At 36.5% G+C, this 19994-nt stretch overlaps 1 protein-coding gene across 1 annotated transcript; it reads right to left on the reverse strand.

The window, feature by feature from the left end:
- Window positions 1-1525: 1525 nt before the first annotated feature.
- On the reverse strand, window positions 1526-19313 carry LOC127847007 (innexin unc-9-like). Its single transcript, XM_052378490.1, has 3 exons — window positions 19156-19313; window positions 12822-13547; window positions 1526-5035 (listed from the first exon to the last, which is right to left on the reverse strand). The coding sequence occupies exons 1-3, from the start codon at window positions 19311-19313 to the stop codon at window positions 4705-4707; spliced, it is 1215 nt and encodes a 404-aa protein (XP_052234450.1). The 3' UTR covers window positions 1526-4704.
- Between the last annotated feature and the right edge of the window lie 681 nt (window positions 19314-19994).

Below are 19994 nucleotides of genomic sequence, written 5' to 3' on the forward strand. Positions count from 1 at the left end.
ATTGAAAGCTAAAGTTATTCTTTTAAAGAGTGTATTCCTAAAATTGTGCATGAAAACAAAATTCCAAAACTTCAAAATGTATAAACGTCTACTACCCCTTAATATCAAATCTTCTAATTATTTTTTGAAATGTGTTTCATATAATAAAATAAATTGTAGGCTGGTTTACACCGTTAAATAGCATGTGCATGGTTCAGTAGTTATGTATTCACATACAATTTAAACACCGCTCACTTTTCATACATAGCTAATATGGCGCTTTGTAAAAAAAAAAGGGACGTATGCATATGCTTCGAAACAAAACTAATATAAATAATATAAATCTGTATCAGTCGAAGAAATATAATTAAAATTGATATACGAAACAGAAACAGGCATTCAATATTTAATAACGTATAAAAGATGTAAATAAAAATTTGCTTCTTGGTGATGATGTTACCCAAATCCTAACACGGGGACGCGTGGAATTGCTATCGCACTTATTAACAACCATTATAACACGCTCACAGATAAAATTAGGGGATAAATATGCAAGTCGTCAAATACGTTCGAATAAACAATCGTGTGTACAGTTTTAATAAAAACAACAACACCAAATCAAACATCATAACGAAACATATAAATACTATATTTATTCATTGCACAAATATATAAATATAATTTAAAAAACGCTATGAAATAATTTAAACCATTGAATAGTGTATATGTGATAAATACTATTTTAAAATAAGGAATAAGGGTCTGCAAGTTCTTTGTGATATACACCTTCAACTACACGTTTTATTCTAATTGTGTAATTTTAAATTCTTCCTTATCGAAAGTGACCTTTATAAATTGTTATTTATGAACATATATGAGCTTTTGAATCTTTTTTTTTGATGAATGAAATAAGCAGTCATCAAAACGCCTTACATATAAACGCCGACGCTTAACCCATTTATGCCTAGCGTATAGAAAAAAGTCCTTGGCAAACAGCGTAGACCCTGATGAGACGCCATCAGGGTCTGTGCTGTTTGCTTAAAGGATTTTCTGTCAGAAATTTTCTTAATATAGAAATAAGTATTCTAGAAATCCCTAATTTTGGAAATAAATTGATCCAATTTAGAAGGATGGGAGAGTCCACTAGGCATACATGGGTTAAACGGAACGTGTCAAGTCCATGTCGTGACGAGTCTATGAGGCCAGAGTACACCAATAACATGCGATTTAAAGTTAGCAACATGTTAATCGAGTAAAATGCGTGTGTTTATTGTAACAACTTGAACACGAACGGTTGACTATGTACAATACCATTTCCCTATCAAAATAAGCCACGAAAGTTTTGTCAGAAGAGAGGGCGCTATAAAAGAATGTAACAGAAACGTTCGGGGGGAGGCGGGGCGGGGGGGGGGAAGCGGGGCGGGGGGGGGGGGGAACATGACTTAGCAGACATCGATCAAAAGAATAATATTTATTACACCAGTGATGCAAAACACACTGTATTTTCATATAAAGGTTATGTGATTGAACACATATTTTCCAAATATCAATGAAAAGCGTTACTAACCCATTATTTCTTAACCGATTTGGAATGATGATTATTCATAAATCAACCAATATTTATGTTATTTTCTGTCTTATTTGTCAGTGTTATTTCACTAGTGCGCATATAATGTACACATTCCTTAATGCATCTATGACATTTTTCAATCGTATTTTTGGTAACAGTGCACAAGTCACTTTCGATTAGACGTGACCGAAAAATTTGCTTGCACATTTTGGAATCATTTATAAGAAGTAACATTTGTAAGATAAACTTAAAATAAATAACATAATATGTGCATACAATGTATTTCTACTTAAAAATAGAGAATTATACTGAATTCTCAAAAGTGCATTTTTGGCTAAAATTTATTAAATATTCAATGACAAGTATGACAAAGAAATTGAGTGATATGAGGGCATTTGCATAATAAACGAAATGTTTGGCAACGCTCTCTAAAATGTTTAGACGTAACGTCAAAAAGTCCGACTACACTTTGTAACATGAAAACGACGTCAAAACGACGCCAAAATTTAACAGCTCGGCGTAAATTCAACACATGACGTGTGATAACGTCTTGATATATTATGTTATATAATCAGGGCCGTACCCAGGAAATGTTGACTGGGGGGCCCAAACGGGGAGTGTGCGGGAGGGGTTGCCCCTCCCGAATAGATTTTTTTTATTAGGCACTGTTCAAGGTGAATTTGAAGGCATATAGAAACATATGTTGTGTTATAAATTTATGGATATATAACAAGTAAATCAGCACCTTTCTGAAGTCTAAAGCTTTAACCATTACGGGCCGTCCATAAAGTATGTCACGCTCCAGGTGGGGGAGGGTGAGTAAGAAAGTGACAGTTTGTGACATGGGGGAGGGGAGTCGGGCCATGTGTGATGTCACACATTTATTTAAAAAAATTGTATAATTTATTTATTATTTCTTAAGTAGAATTTAAAATTAATTTTCAAAAATTTGTGAAACACTTGAATTAGTTTTATGTGAAAATAAGACGAATTGCGTATCTCCTGATTCTGTTCTTCGAATGTTTAATAGGCAACTTGGCTGGGCCGGCTTATTCAATAGACACAACCTCCACACAGATTTCAATGACGAAAAAATTGGACTGTTCCATTTTTAGTTAGTAAAGGGTTGAAAGAAAATCTAAATTATAATTTCGTTTTTATTAGAGGTTAACTAGTGGATAAATATTCATACTGCTCATCGTAACAACCCTACAGTTATACAAGCCTGTAATGTGAAAGTTCTTTTACCGGTAAGTGAAATTTTAAAACGGTTTAATAGTGAATTGAGTTTTAGGTTTAAATTAAATTAAGTATTAATTTTAAAAAAATGTTCAAAAGTGTTAGTTTGTGACGTACTTTAGGGAAGGGGGTCCAAGATTTTGTAACAGTTTGTGACATGCCGGGGTAAAAATGGTAAAAAAAGCGCGACATGCTTTATCAACGACCCCTTGGTGTGAAATTCACACACATGTTTAAAGCTTTAGATTTCAGAAATGTGTTACACTTTATAAAGAAGTAAAAGCAACCTTTGAAACTAAAAAACCTTTATTATGAAATGTAACATAAAGTATGACTGAAGAGGAGGTTTGATTTCAAAGAGAAAATACTACTATGGTTATATGTCAGTAACTACAAGACAAGTTTTCACAGAAATGTTTAATAAGCTTTGACTCTAGAGGAGGTTTGAATTCAAAAGAGAAAACACTATTATCGTTCAGACCTACGACCTTCTGTATCAGTTCCATTCATTCGCTGTTTCTCTTTCCTTGTCTAATCAAAAGACGTGTTACACCCACCATCAAAAGATGGGGCATTGATCACAATGGGTAATTGACAGATCGGGGATGTGTGTACAAGGTGATAAGAAAACAATGCCTAGGGGCTTATCTCCACTGGCGAGTAAATTAGCGCTAATCCCCTTGTGTATCAGGGGCAATAATACACATCTGCACATTTGTATTGCAGGAAAGTGTACTGTGGGCCCTATAATGTGAGAAAATTTGCAGTAGGCCCATCATTAAAAAATCATAACTCGACAGCCAGCTGGGGGGGGGGGGGGGCGGGCCCCTGGGCCCAGTGCCTGGGTACGTGCCTGATAATCAAACTGCATTTACAACGAAAATACATTAGCATTACATAAAACAATAGTTTGAATATGATTCAACAGCTTGAGTTAGTTGTTAACGAGCATTCGTTGACATGTTCACACATTCGAATATTGATGTGTGTAGATATTCTGTTACTTGAATTGTATCTTTGCTACTGTCAATATGTGCGCAAATGTATAAAATTCATGCTGCGGGAACAATTGCGTATGGACACCTTATCATGACGCTATGTTAAAAAATGAAAATTTCTATTACGAAAACATGTACCTCACATGCGCAATTTTCCGGGTGGACTGACTTCTTGACGTTACGTCTTAAAACAAGGACCAAACATATGTGATAAAAACCAAAACATAATCAAACGTAAATGAATACTGAAAAGTTATCTATATCATTCAGTAGAAATCCATTTGATACACAAATTACATACTTGCAACACACGTAAATAAATATGATAAGGGTAGCATAACTATCTTACAAATGATCAACCAAACAACAGGACTTACCTGGGTTCGTATAACGAAATTGTATTTTATTTTGGGAGGGAATTCAAACGAACAAAGTCGTAAATAATACATGGAATGAAATACACATAAACATTTGACTCATACATTGACATGGTATATCGTAACATATTGTCGCATACGAACAAACTTACCTTATATTAAACGATCAAGGGAAATAAAGGGCACAATATTGTATCAAATATATAAATATATCTGATGAATATGGACTTAATAAAACGACTGCGATCCTTGTTCTGGGAAAACGGGTCTTAATGAATTGGGCCTAAAGTGTCGTCCGAGATAAGCGTATAAAGTCCAGAAATGCTATTTTGGGACGACACCTAAGGCTTTCTTTGGTTTTATTTTTTAATGAAGATCTTTTTGGCGAGAATCAAGTTTAGTCGGAAAGTGTCGTGCCTTTTAAGCCTGTGCGGACTGCACAGGCTAAATAGGGACGGCACTTTACACATATTCAATAAGACTACTTTCTCCCCACCGAGGCTCATTTTTATAAATTAAATTTCTAGGCGTCCTTCTATAGTCATACGTCCTCCCCTTCGAACTCTACCTCTTGGGTATTATTCCGTATCTGTGCCGCCTTCTTAGTCCTATACATGTCCCAAAGGCCCGCCAAAATCTCGGCCACCACAATATCACTGGAGTTTTTGCCAACTAGTCTTAACGTGAACACGCCATCGTGTCTTAAATATTCCATTGTGAATCTGTTGGCCAGTTTTTTCTCCGGTCCGGTGCTTATGCTCCCCATAACGCGGAGTAACCTGCGGACGTATTGCATCCGGGCAGTTGGAAAGACGGTGTGCCACACCCAGTTTGCGAGGCTGTAGCAAGTCAGGACTGAACAGAACACGAACCTGCAAATACATGTATAGTCAGCATGAAACTGATTTTGTGACGGAAATCAGTACGAGGTCTATTATTAACCCATTTATGACTAGTGGACTCTCCCATCCTTCTAAATTGGATCAATGTATTTCCAAAATTAGGGATGTCTAGTATATTTATTTCTATATTTAGAATATTTTTTTAACATAAATTCCTTTAAGCAAACAGCGCAGACCCAGATGAGACGCCGCATCAAGCGGCGTCTCATCTGGGTCTACGCTTTTTGCCAATGCCTTTTTTCTAGACGCTAAGCATACATGGTTTAATGAGAATGTATCAAATTGCCATGTAATTCGCCCAGTATAAAACGCAAAAGAAGACATTCACACGTTTACAACCTGAATCACGGATTTGAAAATTTTAACGGTGAGAGAAAGGCGATGAATGTGTGGTTTAACCAGTTCAAGGTGACCCGAACATTCCTCATGGGATCATAAGAAACGCAGTCAGTTAAAGCATAAATGAACCGAAAGTAAGAAACGAGATAGCAATGATGACCCCAGTTGACACATGTGTAAAGGGGCGTTGCCTGTTTTTGTTTTTAACCAAATGCGCATGATTTTCTTGAACTTTGCAAAGCCTGACATCTGGTATTTTATACAAAATATCAAAGCTCTAGGCACTGCTTTGTTATTCCATGTTAACCTTTATAATCTAACATACTTAAGAGAGGACACCTATAAGGGGATACTCACCAAATACAAAACACTGGCCATTTCGAATTCAGATAATTCAATTTTTTGCAATAAAGTCTATATTAATCACGTTGGCCTTGTAGCGTGGTAAATTTAGATTCTAGGGAAATTTTGTAACCAAACTTTCTAGAGACCTCTAGACAAATTTACAAACCACATACTAAACCCATGACTCATAGCGGTTGCAGAGATAATTATTCAAATGATTTATTTTATAAGCCAAAACAAGCAAATATGAGTCGCGCACTGAGAAAACTGGGCATAATGCATGAGCGTAAAGTGTCGTCCCAGATTAGCCTGTCCTGTCCGCACAGGCAAATCAGGGACGACACTTTCCGCCTAAATTTGATTTTTGCAAAGAAGAGACTTCATTTTAAACGAAAACTAGCATACAAGCGGAAAGTGTCGTCCCTGAATAGCCTGCGCCGATTGCACAGGTTAATCTGGGACAACACTTTACGCACCTGCATTATGCCCAGTTTTCTCAGAACACGACTCATATAATCACTGGTGTGTCAACTTTTATCCCAGGAACCAATATACGATGTTACACACCAAATAATCAGCCCCTGACCCTTGCGGTCTCAGAGAAATTTTATTTGTTTAAATACATGCGTAGCTCTTGTGAACTCAATATGCCGCGGACAAAATCGATTTTAATAATTTTGAGAGTGTTGCAAGATCGTTAAAACCGGCACAACAGATAAGAGAGAGAGGTCGTTTTGATTGAAAACAATACAAAATGAACATATTCAAACGACGCATGACATACGAATATCGACACACGACGCATGACATACGAATATCGACACACGACGCATGACATACGAATATCGACACACGACGCATGACATACGAATATCGACACACGACGCATGACATACGAATATCGACACACGACGCATGACATACGAATATCGACACACGACGCATGGCATACGAATATCGACAAACGACGCATGACATACGAATATCGACACACGACGCATGACGTACGAATATCGACACACGACGCATGACGTACGAATATCGACACACGACCCATGACGTACGAATATCGACACACGACACATGACGTACGAATATCGACACACGACGCATGACATACGAATATCGACACACGACGCATGACATACGAATATCGACACACGACGCATGACGTACGAATATCGACACACGACACATGACATACGAATATCGACACACGACGCATGACGTACGAATATCGACACACGACGCATGACGTACGAATATCGACACACGACGCATGACATACGATTATCGACACACGACGCATGACATACGAATATCGACACACGACGCATGACATACGAAAATCGATACACGACGCATGACATACGAATATCGACACACGACGCATGACATACGAATATCGACACACGACGCATGATTTAAAATGCTCACCATATGAATATACAAATGAGTCGCGTTCTGAGAAAAGTGGGCATAATGCATGTGCGTAAAGACAAACATATCCCTTCACGTATCATTTCAGTTAATGAAAAACAGTATCTTTATGTTGCCAAAACTTTGCTCATAATATCATTATAATTATTGTCTTAAGCTTAGTTATATCAATTTAATACATAATATTTTAATTTTCCTGTGTTTTAATATCGTAGCTTGTATTGTTTTATTGCTTAAGTTTCTTACAGCATTTTTATTTATATCACACATTTTTTGATTATTTATCCTTTAATAAATGCTGCTTAAAAGTATCAATCACTCTTATTTTTTATCAATTGTATGTATATTTAAATGTTTTGTACAACGCCATTGAATATAATTATATAAATAGGCGTTTCATCAAATAAGCAAGTTTCAAGTAAAGTGTCGTTCAGATAAGCCTTCACAGTCCACACAGGCTAATCAGGGACAACACTTCCCGTGTAAATTGGATTTTTGCTAAGAAGAGACTTCATTCAAACGAAAAATGTTATAGAAGAGAAAAGTGACGTCCCTGATTAGCCTGTGCGAATTGCATATGCTAATCTGGGACGACACTTTAAGCACATGCATTAAGCCCAGTTTTCTCAGAACACGACTCAAAAACATTTATAGCAGCCAGATACGTCGACATGCAACTATCCGTGATCCAAATACTTCACGAAAAGAACAAACAAAAAAGGAGCAGATGCTGTTCAGACAGGTAAGAACACAATCGAGTACATGGTGTTTAACCCATTTATGCATTGCTTCTAGAAAAAGGCATTGGCAAACAGCGTAGACCCAGATGAGACGCCGCATCATAGACGCCGCATGATGCGGCGTCTCATCAGTGTCTGCGTTGATTGCTTTAAGGAATGTCTGTAAGACGCAGACGTATCGGTACGGCCAGATTTTTTTCGTAAATGCATAAAATGGATATTAATGTCGTAATTGTTAGTCCAGTTTATAAAAATAAATGCGTAAATCTTCATGAAATAGGCGTATTTACGGCTGCACGGCTCTTATCTGGAGCTCTGACAATACAACCATAGCTGTATACCACAATACATAAATTTGCATTAATATCTATGTGTTAATTCATTTGAATAACCTCACTTTCATCAGTTATAATATGCATTTGTGTGAATAACTACCCTGTAATTAAAGACGCCTTTTCACGTCTTGGTAAATTGTCAAAATTAAAAACAAAATATTTCAGATTCGCAAATTTTCGGTGTCGTTATGATATTTGTGAGGTAACAGTAATAGTGAAGATTTATCAGGCTATAACATATCCATTATATGCATCTTTTGACGATTTAAAAACCTGAACATTATAAAGCGTTGCAACGCGAAACGATTGAAAAATTGGGAGAGTTCCGTTGTTGTCGTTTTATTTTGTGATACTACGAAGATTGCTTATATAAAGTATAAAAAACATCACTCATTGTATGAGCATGGATGGCCGAGTGGTCTAAGCGATAGTTTCTACTCCAGGGACCAGTGGTTCGAGCCAGTTGAGGGTTACGTTTTTTCTTTTTTTAATTTTATTATCGTTTTTTTACATGATCTTTTTAGATCCAATGTTTGCATTTATCAATATAAAGCATTTAATGGCAAACTTCAATATAAGCCAAAATCTATAAAAAGGCCCCTTTAAAGCATACAACTTAATGTTAAGGAACAGTACATTCTGTAGTTGAAACGATGGACAAGAGCTAACAATGGTTACAAAGTACGAACGGATGGACAAGTGCATATCTTAATGCGCCCACCTAAAATTGTGTTAATACATTTTGCCTTTACCGACAGCGATTGTAAAGTTTACTGAATGTTAAAATGCATAAATACAATAAGACAATTGGGGCACAACGTTCTTATTGTTCTGATATCCACTTTTTGAAGATGATGAAGATTTTTCCGGGATGTCGCGGTTCCCAACAAAAATCAAGGTCTAATTACTGATCCTTTTGGAGAAACAGAATCGACAGAGTAGCCATAGGAGGTGTAAATAGTTGGAACATATAATCTTAAAGTGATATTGTGGGCATCTAACAGTATATGCTATGTTAATACGTGTCTATCGCAACCTTTGTTTAGTTTTGGTGTTTTCACTTTATATACACTTATAATTGTTGTTGCAAGATCAACATACTAAAACGATATCCCGGAAATAGACAAGAGGGCCATGATGGCCCTGTATCGCTCCACTGCTGAAAAAAGGTTGAAACAAATATTCTCTGCATGTGAAAATACTTAAATATAGGCCCTATTTTAACACATGTACACTTTTGTGACCCCTGGGCTGGGTCAAATTTAACTTCAGGGGCATAATTTGAGCAAACTTAGTAGAGGACTACTATATCCCACTACATGTACATACAAAATATGGTAGCCCTAGGTCCTAGAGTTAAGGACAAGAATATTTTTAATGTTTTCACAAAATAAGCAAGATATAGGCGTACATAATGTTCAATTTTGTGACCCGCGGGGTCAGGGTCAAATTTGACCCAAACAGTATAATTTGAACAAACTTGGTAGAGGACTATAAGATGTTACTGCATACCAAATTTTGGTAGCCATAGTCTGAATGGTTTTCGACAAGAAGATTTCACAAAATAAGAGCTTTATAAGCGTTTATTCAACTTTGTGACCCCCCAGGGCAGGGTTAAAGTTGACCCTAGAGGCATTATTTGAACAAATTTTGTAGAGGTTTATTAGATGTCACTACATACCAAATTTGGTAGCCCTAGGTTCAATGGTTATGGACAAAAGACTTTTAAAATTTTCACAAAATATGCCCCATATAATGTTCAGTTTTGTGACCCCCAGGGCAGGGTCAAATTTGACCCAAGGGGCATAATTTGAACAAACTTGGAAGAGAACTATAAGATGATGTCACTACATACCAAATCTGTTAACCCTATGCCTTATGGTTAAGGACAGAAAGATTTGTAAGGTTTTCACAAAATAGGCACTATATAAGCATATAATCGATTTTGTGGCCCCCAGGGCAGGGTCAAATTTGACTCCTGGGGCATTATTTGAATAAACTAAGTAGAGGACTATACAATGTCACTACATACCAAATTGTGTAGCCCTAGGCCTTATGGTTATGGACAAGATTTTTTTTTAAAGTTTTCACAAAATAGACATTATATAAGCATATGTTCAATTTTGTGACCCCCGGGGCAGGTTCAAATTTGACCCCAGGAATAAAATTTTAGCAAATTCGGTAGAGGACTATAAGATGTCACTCCATGCCAAATTTGATAGCCCTAGGCCGGATGGTTATGGGCAGGAAGATTGTTGAAGTTTTCACAAAATAGGCCTTATATAAGCATATGTTCAATTGGGACCCCCCGAGGCAATTTGACCCCAGGGATAAAATTTGAACAAATTTGTTAGAGGACTATTAGATATCACCACATACCAAATTTGATAGCCCTAGGCCTGATGGTTAAGGACAGAAAGATTTTGAAAGTTTTCACACAATAGGCCTTATATAAGCATATGTTCAATTTTGTGATCCCCCGGGGCAGGGTCAAATTTGATCCAGGGGCATAATTTGAACAAACTAAGAAGAGAACTATTACATGTCACTACATACCAAATTTGACCCCAGGGATAAAATTTGAACAAATTTGTTAGGGGACTATTAGATGCCACTACATACCAAATTTGATAGCCCTAGGCCTGATGGTTAAGGACAGAAAGATTTTTAAAGTTTTCACAAAATAGGCCTTATATAAGAATCTGTTCAATTTTGTGATCCCCGGGGCAGGGTCAAATTTGACCCAGGGGCATAATTTGAACAAACTAAGAAGAGAACTATTGCATGTCACTACATACCAAATTTGGTTGCCCTATGCCATACAGTTATGGACAAGTAGATTTTTAAAAGTTTTCCCACAATAGGCCTTATATAAGCATATGTTCAATTTTGTGACCCTCGGGGCAGGGTCAAACTTGACCCCATGGGCATAATTTGAATAAACTTGGTAAAGGACTATAAGATGTCACTACATTCCAAATTTGGTAGCCCTAGGCCCAATGTTTATGGACAAGAAGATTTTTAAACTTTTCAAAAAAATGAGACCTTTATAAGCATATATTCAATTTTGTGACCCCAGGGCAGTTTCAAATTTGACCCAGGGGCATAATTTGAACAAACTAAAAAGAGAACTATTACATGTCACTACATACCAAATTTGGTTGCCCTATGCCATACAGTTATGGACAAGTAGATTTTTAAAGTTTTCCCACAATAGGTCTTATATAAGCATATGTTCAATTTTGTGACCCTCCGGGCAGGGTCAAACTTGACCCCAGGGGCATAATTTGAACAAACTTGGTAAAGGACTTTAAGATGTCACTACATTCCAAATTTGGTAGCCCTAGGCCCAATGTTTATGGACTAGTAGATTTTTAAAGTTTTCAAAAAATAAGACCTTTATAAGCATTTATTCAATTTTGTGACCCCCAGGGCAGTTTCAAATTTGACCCAGGGGCATAATTTGAACAAACTAAGAAGAGAACTATTACATGTCACTACATATCAAATTTGGTAGCCCTATGCCATACAGTTATGGACAGAAAGATTTTTAAAGTTTTCACAAAATAGGCCTTATATAAGCATAAGTTCAATTTTGTGACCCCCGGGGCAGGGTCAAATGTGACCCCCAGGGGCATAATTTAAAGAATTTTGGTAGAGGGCTATTAGATGTCTCCACATAACAAATTTGATAGCCCTAGGCCCACTGGTTATGGACGAGTAGATTTTGAAAGTGTTCACAAAATATACCCTATATAAGCATATGTTCAATTTTGTGACCCCCGGGGCAGGGTCAATTTGACCCCAGGGGCATAATTTGAAGAAATTTGGAAGAGAATTATTACATGTCTCTACATACCAAATGTGAGAGCCCTAGGCCCAATGGTTATGGACGAGAAGATTTTGAAAGTTTTCACAAAATAGGCCTTATATAAGCAAATTTTCATTTTTTGTGACCCCCGGGGCAGGCTTAAATTTGACCCCAGGGGCATAATTTGAACAAATTTGAAAGAGGTTCACCCAAGGAACATTCTTGAGAAATTTCAACAGAATAGGACCAGTACTTTAGGAGAAGAAGATGTTTTTAGGGAAAAGTTAACGCACGCACGCACGGGCGCACGCACGACGGACACAGGACCATGACATTAGCACCGCTGGCCTCTGGCCAGTGGAGCTAAAAACTAATGCATTTGACTATCAACCGTACTTTCGTTTTGACAACTGACGACAGAAATGATTCGATGTACGATGTGAGTCTAAATGTAGTCTTCATGCAGATTCGTTCATAACGACACAAAGACATACTTTTGTTTTACGGATCATTTCGGCTTAGAGGACTGGGTGAGTACATGTAAAATATCGAATATAATATATTGTTTATATAAACAACTGGTTGCAAGATGAGTTGTAGATAATTGGTCAGTTACCACATTTTAACTAACTATTTTTACCTGTTAATTCTTTGCAGCTCAATTCAAAAGTGAAAAAAACGCCCATAATATCACTTTAATGAAATTGAACAATACAACTGGCAAGTTATATAAATCGTATACGTACCAAAACCAAAGAAAAATGTATATCTTTTCTGAGAACAGGTTGATAGGAAGCACGCATTGCACGGTGTATCGATGGATGTTGTTGAACTGGCGTATTTGGAAATCACAAAGGGTCACCCTCGGGAACCTGTGACTGGCCGTCCAGTCGTCTTTGCCGTTAATTAGGTCATCGAGCACCTGAAAGCCAAACAAGTTGTAGTCCTGGCCCAAGAATTCATTGAGCAAGAACAGCTGTCCTATAGCGTTCGTAATGTACAAAATTTTCACTATGAAGTACACTCCAACTAGGAAATTTCCGTAACGTTTGCCGCAAAGAATCGATAATTTGGCAGACAGGAAGTGACGTAAGGATACACAGCACGTTGATCGACTCTCTCTTTGGTTGTCAAGGCAACGGTCCAAATGCCTTACTACGTATTTTATAGTCCTCACTCTGTTCTCTGGACTCTCATATTGCGCGTCGCTACCTAGTGACACTATCCTGTCCACGTTAATACCGGACTGTCCGTTCAGAAGGCGCCATATTATGCAAGGGAGGTAAAACATGAGGGACTGGACGAGGAGCATCACGGGAACCCACTGGTAGTAGTTGAGTTCCTTCCCTTCGCGGTCCCGGATGTTGTAGGGAATGGGGTCCTCTATATGGATGTAGTAAGTGTTCGAGATCCAGCATATGTTGTTTGCATAATCCACGTGCGTACCCGGAAATTCGGCTGGGCACCAGCATCTGAAGTGAGGTGCATTCGTGTTAATGTACAAACATGTGTCAAACATGCAAACATTGATTCTATGTTATTATTTCTAATTATTATCTGAACGATTTATTAAATTCTATTTGTTTACAAAAAGGAGCTATCTGACCTATCCGCGTGCAAACAAACAAATAAGTCATACTAAAGGCCTTGTTTACAGGATAACTAAACATTCAATATACATATGCATATAAAAATAAGCTAAGATGTTAAAAATATAACAAGCACAGTACAGTTGTACGATTATATTACAATATAATATATGAATATTAAAATGTTTCTCTTCTGAAATTTAACTTAATAAGTTTCGTTAATTTGCAAATGCGCGCACATGTATTATATGGTGATATACATTTACATTATACGACGTATGCGTAAATTTTAATCGTAGCCCTCAGCATACCATTGTTGGTTAAAAACGATTGGAATAAGTCAAGGGAGACAATTCATATAAAGATATGTTTTGTCGCAACGTGTTTTTTCCCTTTATAATACTCGTTCAAATAAATCTTTGTTTGAAAATCGTAATTGTTGGAATACGGGTCTTCCTTAAAGAGACCTGCTCAGATTTGCAGATTTAAAGTGTAATTTTGATATTTGAGCGGAAACGATCATACTGAACATTGACCATTCTCTTTAATATCCATTATATGCATCTTTTGACGATTTAAAAACATGAAAATTACAAGGCGTTACAAACGCGAAAAAAATGAATAAGTTTGAGAGTTTGGTTGTTATCGTTATATTTTGTGACCATGCGTGGATTACTTATATAAAGTATAAAATAAACGACTGAATGGAGCAGCTAGGATGGTCGAGTGGTTAAAGCGCTGGACTTTTACTCCGAAGGTCGGCGTTGTTTCCATAAATTGTATTATTGTTTTTACCAGAGCTTTGTAATTCCGGAGTTCACATTTAAAACCTGTAATTACACATTTTAAAACATGCCAAAATATGTGAACAAGTTCCTTTGAAGCATTCCAATATTTGGAAAGCAAGTTTAAAATTGGCATTTAATTGTGTGTATTAACAGTACTGAATTTGAAAGGACCTTGCTCGACTATCGAGTTCCGTGCACTTATAAACCTGGAACATCTCAACTTTCGTTTGACTATGTAATCATGTGTTCGAGATGTATACAAAGGTAGACTATGTTTATTTGCATGCGAACATTAAATTCGACGTATTTGAAGAAGCACACGGATTTATTTTACAATACTTATGAAAACGTTGAGCAAAAAGAAACTCAGTCAACATCGATTCAAATGTTATTGCATGTTATTGTATATCACGTGATTTTACCTTTGTACATTCATTCTATAGATTGAACATACCTAGTTATTGTTGAAACGAAACATATCCCGAACGGGTCCAAAGGCCCTGTTAACGGTTTTGTAAATTTACAAAATTGACAAAAAATCAGAATGGCAAAATTTTGTTGTAGTTATGTCAAGGGCGAGGAAACAAAATAATACTGAACATTTAGCATGCTCTAAATATCCATTATATGCACCTTTCGAAGATTTAAAAACCTGAAAATTACACATCGTTACACACGCAAAACGATTGAATAATTTGGAGTTCTGTTGCTATCGTTATATTTTGTGACACGGCCTTGAATGTTTGTATAAGTATAAAAAACGTTCCATGCTGTTGCAGCATGAATGGCCGACTGCATTAAGCATTTACTTATACTCAAGGGTCAGGGGTTCGATGCCATATTTGAATTACCTTTTTCTTTTATTTTATTCATATTTTATTCTGGAGCTTTTTATTTCCGATGTTTACATTCATCAGTTTAAAGCACTTAATGACGCATTTCAAAACATGCCTAAATCTGTGAACAAGGCCTTTTCATATATAAATTTGACTAAAATTAGAAACGCGGATTTTCCTAAACTTCCACAGAAGCGAAACGTCGATAATCATCATAGGGCCTACTAAAAAACGTATACAATAAATCCATAATGGGGCTTGTTTTATCATTTAAATTATAAACGAACGTTTATAACACTATCTAAATTACACTATCTGTGTTCGAGTATAGTCAATATTGACGCCTCGAAGAGTTATGTCCACCTCGGCCAGGGGCCGTATTCCAGTAGCTTCTTAAGTTAAAAAATAACTTAAGTTGAAATATTGCGCAATATTTTTTCTTATCTCCGCCATTTTTTCTTTAAACATAAGATTTCACTTAAGTTAAATTCTGGTAGCTTCATAAACTTAATAAATTTCTTTACTCTGTGTATTTTTTCTCCTATACTAAAAATTAAGTTAACTTCCTTTAACTCTTAAAGGAATTTCTTAAAGAGAAATACTAAGCGTCTCATGTTTTGTTTTTGACATTTCAAATTTAACTTAAGAAATTTATTTAAGAAATTTCTTAACTTAAGTGAAAACTTAAGAAGCTACTGGAGTACGGCCCCTGGTCTCTCTTCGGACTGCAATATGAGCCGCGTTCTGAGACTACTGGGCCCGTATTTACCAACCCATTCTTTGACTTAAGAATGACGAATAGACTTGGAACCAAGAAAAATGTGTTTAAAGTTTGAATATATACAGACCTCCACTGGTGATTATGTCATTAACAAAATGTTCTGCACGAAGAATGATATCGATATGGGTGCTTAATGCCAGGTTTGACTCGAAATTCAAGAAATTATTGAATATATCAACTTAAAGGAAATTCCTTATTCTTAGACCTAAGTCTAAGAATTGTTTGGTGAATGCATGGGCTTAATACATGTGCGTAAAGTGTCGTCCAAGATTAGCCTATGCAGTCCGCACAGGCTAATCAGGGACGACAATTTCCGCTTTTATGGTATTTTAGTTTCAAGGAAGTCCCTCCTTACCGAAAATCAAGTTTAGGCGGAAATGTTCGTCCCTGATTAGCCTGTGCGGAGGCTAATCTGGGATGACACTTTACGTACATGCATCATGACCAGTTTATCAGAACACGACTCATATATACTATACCTCTCTGCTGCCTGTTATATTTATATTATACGTTTAAGCTAATGGCCTGTCAACACATGTCTACGAAAACATAGATCAGCGGTGTTGAGTTCCAGGTCTGTAGAGAACTCGAGTGGGTGGGCGGATAAAATAAGTCAGTTTTCAGGTGAGTGAATGTTCGATCTCGAAAGCCATTGTTACAAATGATTGACGTTCCAATCTAAGACGAAACAATTGGATTTGAAAAGTGGACAAATACCAAGTTATTTCAGTTACTGTGTAAAACGCTTTCAATATTTCTGATTTCGAGAATTACATTTGTTAAGCTAACATTTTGTAAACTACGTAAACTTACATTTTTTTCCAAATTACTTTTAACAAGACACAGCGCCGTAGTTTGTTTTATAATACTATTGTCAATTAAAGGGGACTTTTCACAGATTTTTGAATGTATTGAAGTTTGTTATTAAATACTTTATATTGATAAATGTAAACATTGGATCTAAAAAGCTCCAGTAAAAAAACAAGAATACAATTTAACAAAGAAACATAGTAAACCTCAACTGGGATCGAACCACTGACCCATGGAGTAAAAGTCTATCGCTTAGGCCATTCGGCTATCCGTGCTCATACAATCAGTGATGTATTTTATTGTTTATATAAGCAATCCTCGTAGTATCCCAAAATAAAACGACAACAACAGAACTTTCCAAATTATTCAATCGATTCGCTTTGAAACGCTAAATAATTTTCAGGATTTTTAATTTTTAAAAGATGCATATCATTGATATTTTAGAGCATGGGAAAATTTCAGTATTACCGTTTCCTCACAAATATCATAACTATAACGAAAATTTGCGAATATGAAGCTTTTTTTAAATTTTGTCAATTTACGAAAACGTGAAAATGCCCCTTTAAATAAATTAAATATTTGTAATTGTCTAACATGCCCCACATTTTATTCAGCTTCAAATTACCAAACCTTGATATGCAGCTGTGAAACTTGGATGGGTATTGAGTGTCGTGTTTTAGGTGTACAAGTTATTTGATCTGTTTACGCACGTAGCACCGTGAAATGTGCACTTGTGCATAAATATGTAAAGTTCTAAAAGATGAGGCAAAAACATAAACTTTACTTTATTGAAATTGTTATTTAAAGAACTGTGAATTTGCATTTCCAACAGTTATTATTATACGCTAAAAAGTCTATGTAAGATTGTTTTGCCTTAAACATAAAATTCACACATTTTTATATAATTGAGTTTAATAATCGTTTGACATACTCCCACCTAAAATAGTTCATCCGAAACCGAAATACTTTATATCACGATGCTGGTAAGAATTTGTGGGGTCTTATAAACGGTCCACACAAAGTTATTAAACACTCTCGTGACAACCAAATGCGTATATGTATGTTCATACTCATGGCATATAATGAACTCGGTGTTAGTAAAGATTTTGTTTGTAACAACGTATGCATAAGATAGTAAAGATAACCGACATTAACGTATATGGATAATGTCAAATCGAATCGGAATCTATGTTACATAAACGATGTGCCATAATTAGGTATCATTCAGACAAACATATAGTGTTTGCATATATAGAATTAACACAGACATTCATATCTATTTCTTTAGTTATACATAATGTATGATTGTTATCTACGCTACTTTCTGTTAAGAAGTTCGTCGTTTGGAACAACAACTTTTGCTTTGAAGTGCAACACACTGGAATGAATAAATACCGCGGTCTGTCGTAATTCTATCAGACCACTACAGGCAGAATAACCACTACCTGACTGAATACATACCTTGATATGACATACATTGTTGGCAAGCGATACTAGGATACAAATCATCAGAATACAGACAGTACAAATATCAAAAGAAGATGCATTTTTCTGTATTGCGCAATAATAACAATACAGTTTCGACTTAAAACTTACGTTTGGGCACACTTAACAGCTTCCAACAATTACGTTTATGTCATGAATAATGCTATAACAAGTTTTTCAAAAGACGACATTGATGGGAATTACGACTTATTTTTTAGGTGCATGCATTAACTCCTCAGATGATTCTATTGAAACTTGACTTTCGTTGCATGTATAAAAAACGCATTTTTCATAGAAGAAAAAAATAGTCTCCGTAATTAAGCCGCCGTGTTGTAGTAAATACGGTGTCCTCCTAGCAACCGGAAGATTACGGGTTCGATCCGAACTGTGGGAGCGTATATTTTATACTTCCCGAAAATTACTGCTTCTAACAAAAAACAGAGTTGAGAGCGTTAAAATATGCCTCATGCTTCCGTTGCAATCGAGCTAAATGAAATAGGTTTGAGCAAAAGTATTGGCCTTGCCCGTACAAACGCAATTTTCAGGCGTTTAACCCATTTATGCCTAGCGTCTAGAAAAAAAGGCCTTGGCAAACAGCGTAGACCCAGATCTGATTCTACGCTGTTTGCTTAAAGGAATATCTATAATCAATATTTTAAATATAGACAAAAATATACTAGACATCCCTAATTTTGGAAATAAATTGATCCAAATTAGAAGGATGGGGGAGTCCACTAGGCTTAAATGGGTTAAGAAGTATTGCCAGGAATCACAACTGTTCCCCTGGTTACCTTATGGGGTCGCCGACGTACTGTCTGGCGCTGACGACCACGGTGAAGATGATGAGTATGCCGGTAGTGTACAGATGGTTGAGGCGGTCTACCAGATCATCGTCGTTGCGAACTTTGACATTAGCAACCCGGCCTACAGAACCGAGAATACTGTCCATCCTGCAAACAGAAAAGGCGATGGCGTTAGCAGGTCAAAGGATCATTAACTGACAATACTGTCCATCCTAAACAGAAAAGGCAATGGCGTTAGCAAGTCTAATGGTATTTAACTGACAATACTGTCTATCCTTTAAACCGGAAAAAGGCAATTGTGTTAGCAAGTGTAAGGGTATTTAACTTACAATACTGTCTATCCTTTAAACCGGAAAAAGGCGAGGGCGTTAGCAAGTCAAAGGGTATTTAACTGACAATACTGTCTATCCTTCAAACCGGAAAAAGGCGATGGCGTTAGCAAGTCTAAGGGTATTTAACTGACAATACTGTCTATCCTTCAAACCGGAAAAAGGCAATGGCGTTAGCAAGTCTAAGGATATTTAACTGACAATACTGTCTATCCTTCAAACCGGAAAAAGGCAAAGGCGTTAGCAAGTCTAAGGGTATTTAACTGACAATACTGTCTATCCTTCAAACCGGAAAAAGGCGATGGCGTTAGCAAGTCTAAGGGTATTTAACTGACAATACTGTCTATCCTTCAAACCGGAAAAAGACAATGGCGTTAGCAAGTCTAAGGATATTTAACTGACAATACTGTCTATCCTTCAAACCGGAAAAATGCAAAGACGTTAGCAAGTCTAAGGGTATTTAACTGACAATACTGTCTATCCTGCTAACAGAAAAAG

This window comes from Dreissena polymorpha, chromosome 10 (genome assembly GCF_020536995.1).
Source record: "Dreissena polymorpha isolate Duluth1 chromosome 10, UMN_Dpol_1.0, whole genome shotgun sequence".
In the NCBI taxonomy this organism is placed as follows: domain Eukaryota; kingdom Metazoa; phylum Mollusca; class Bivalvia; order Myida; family Dreissenidae; genus Dreissena; species Dreissena polymorpha.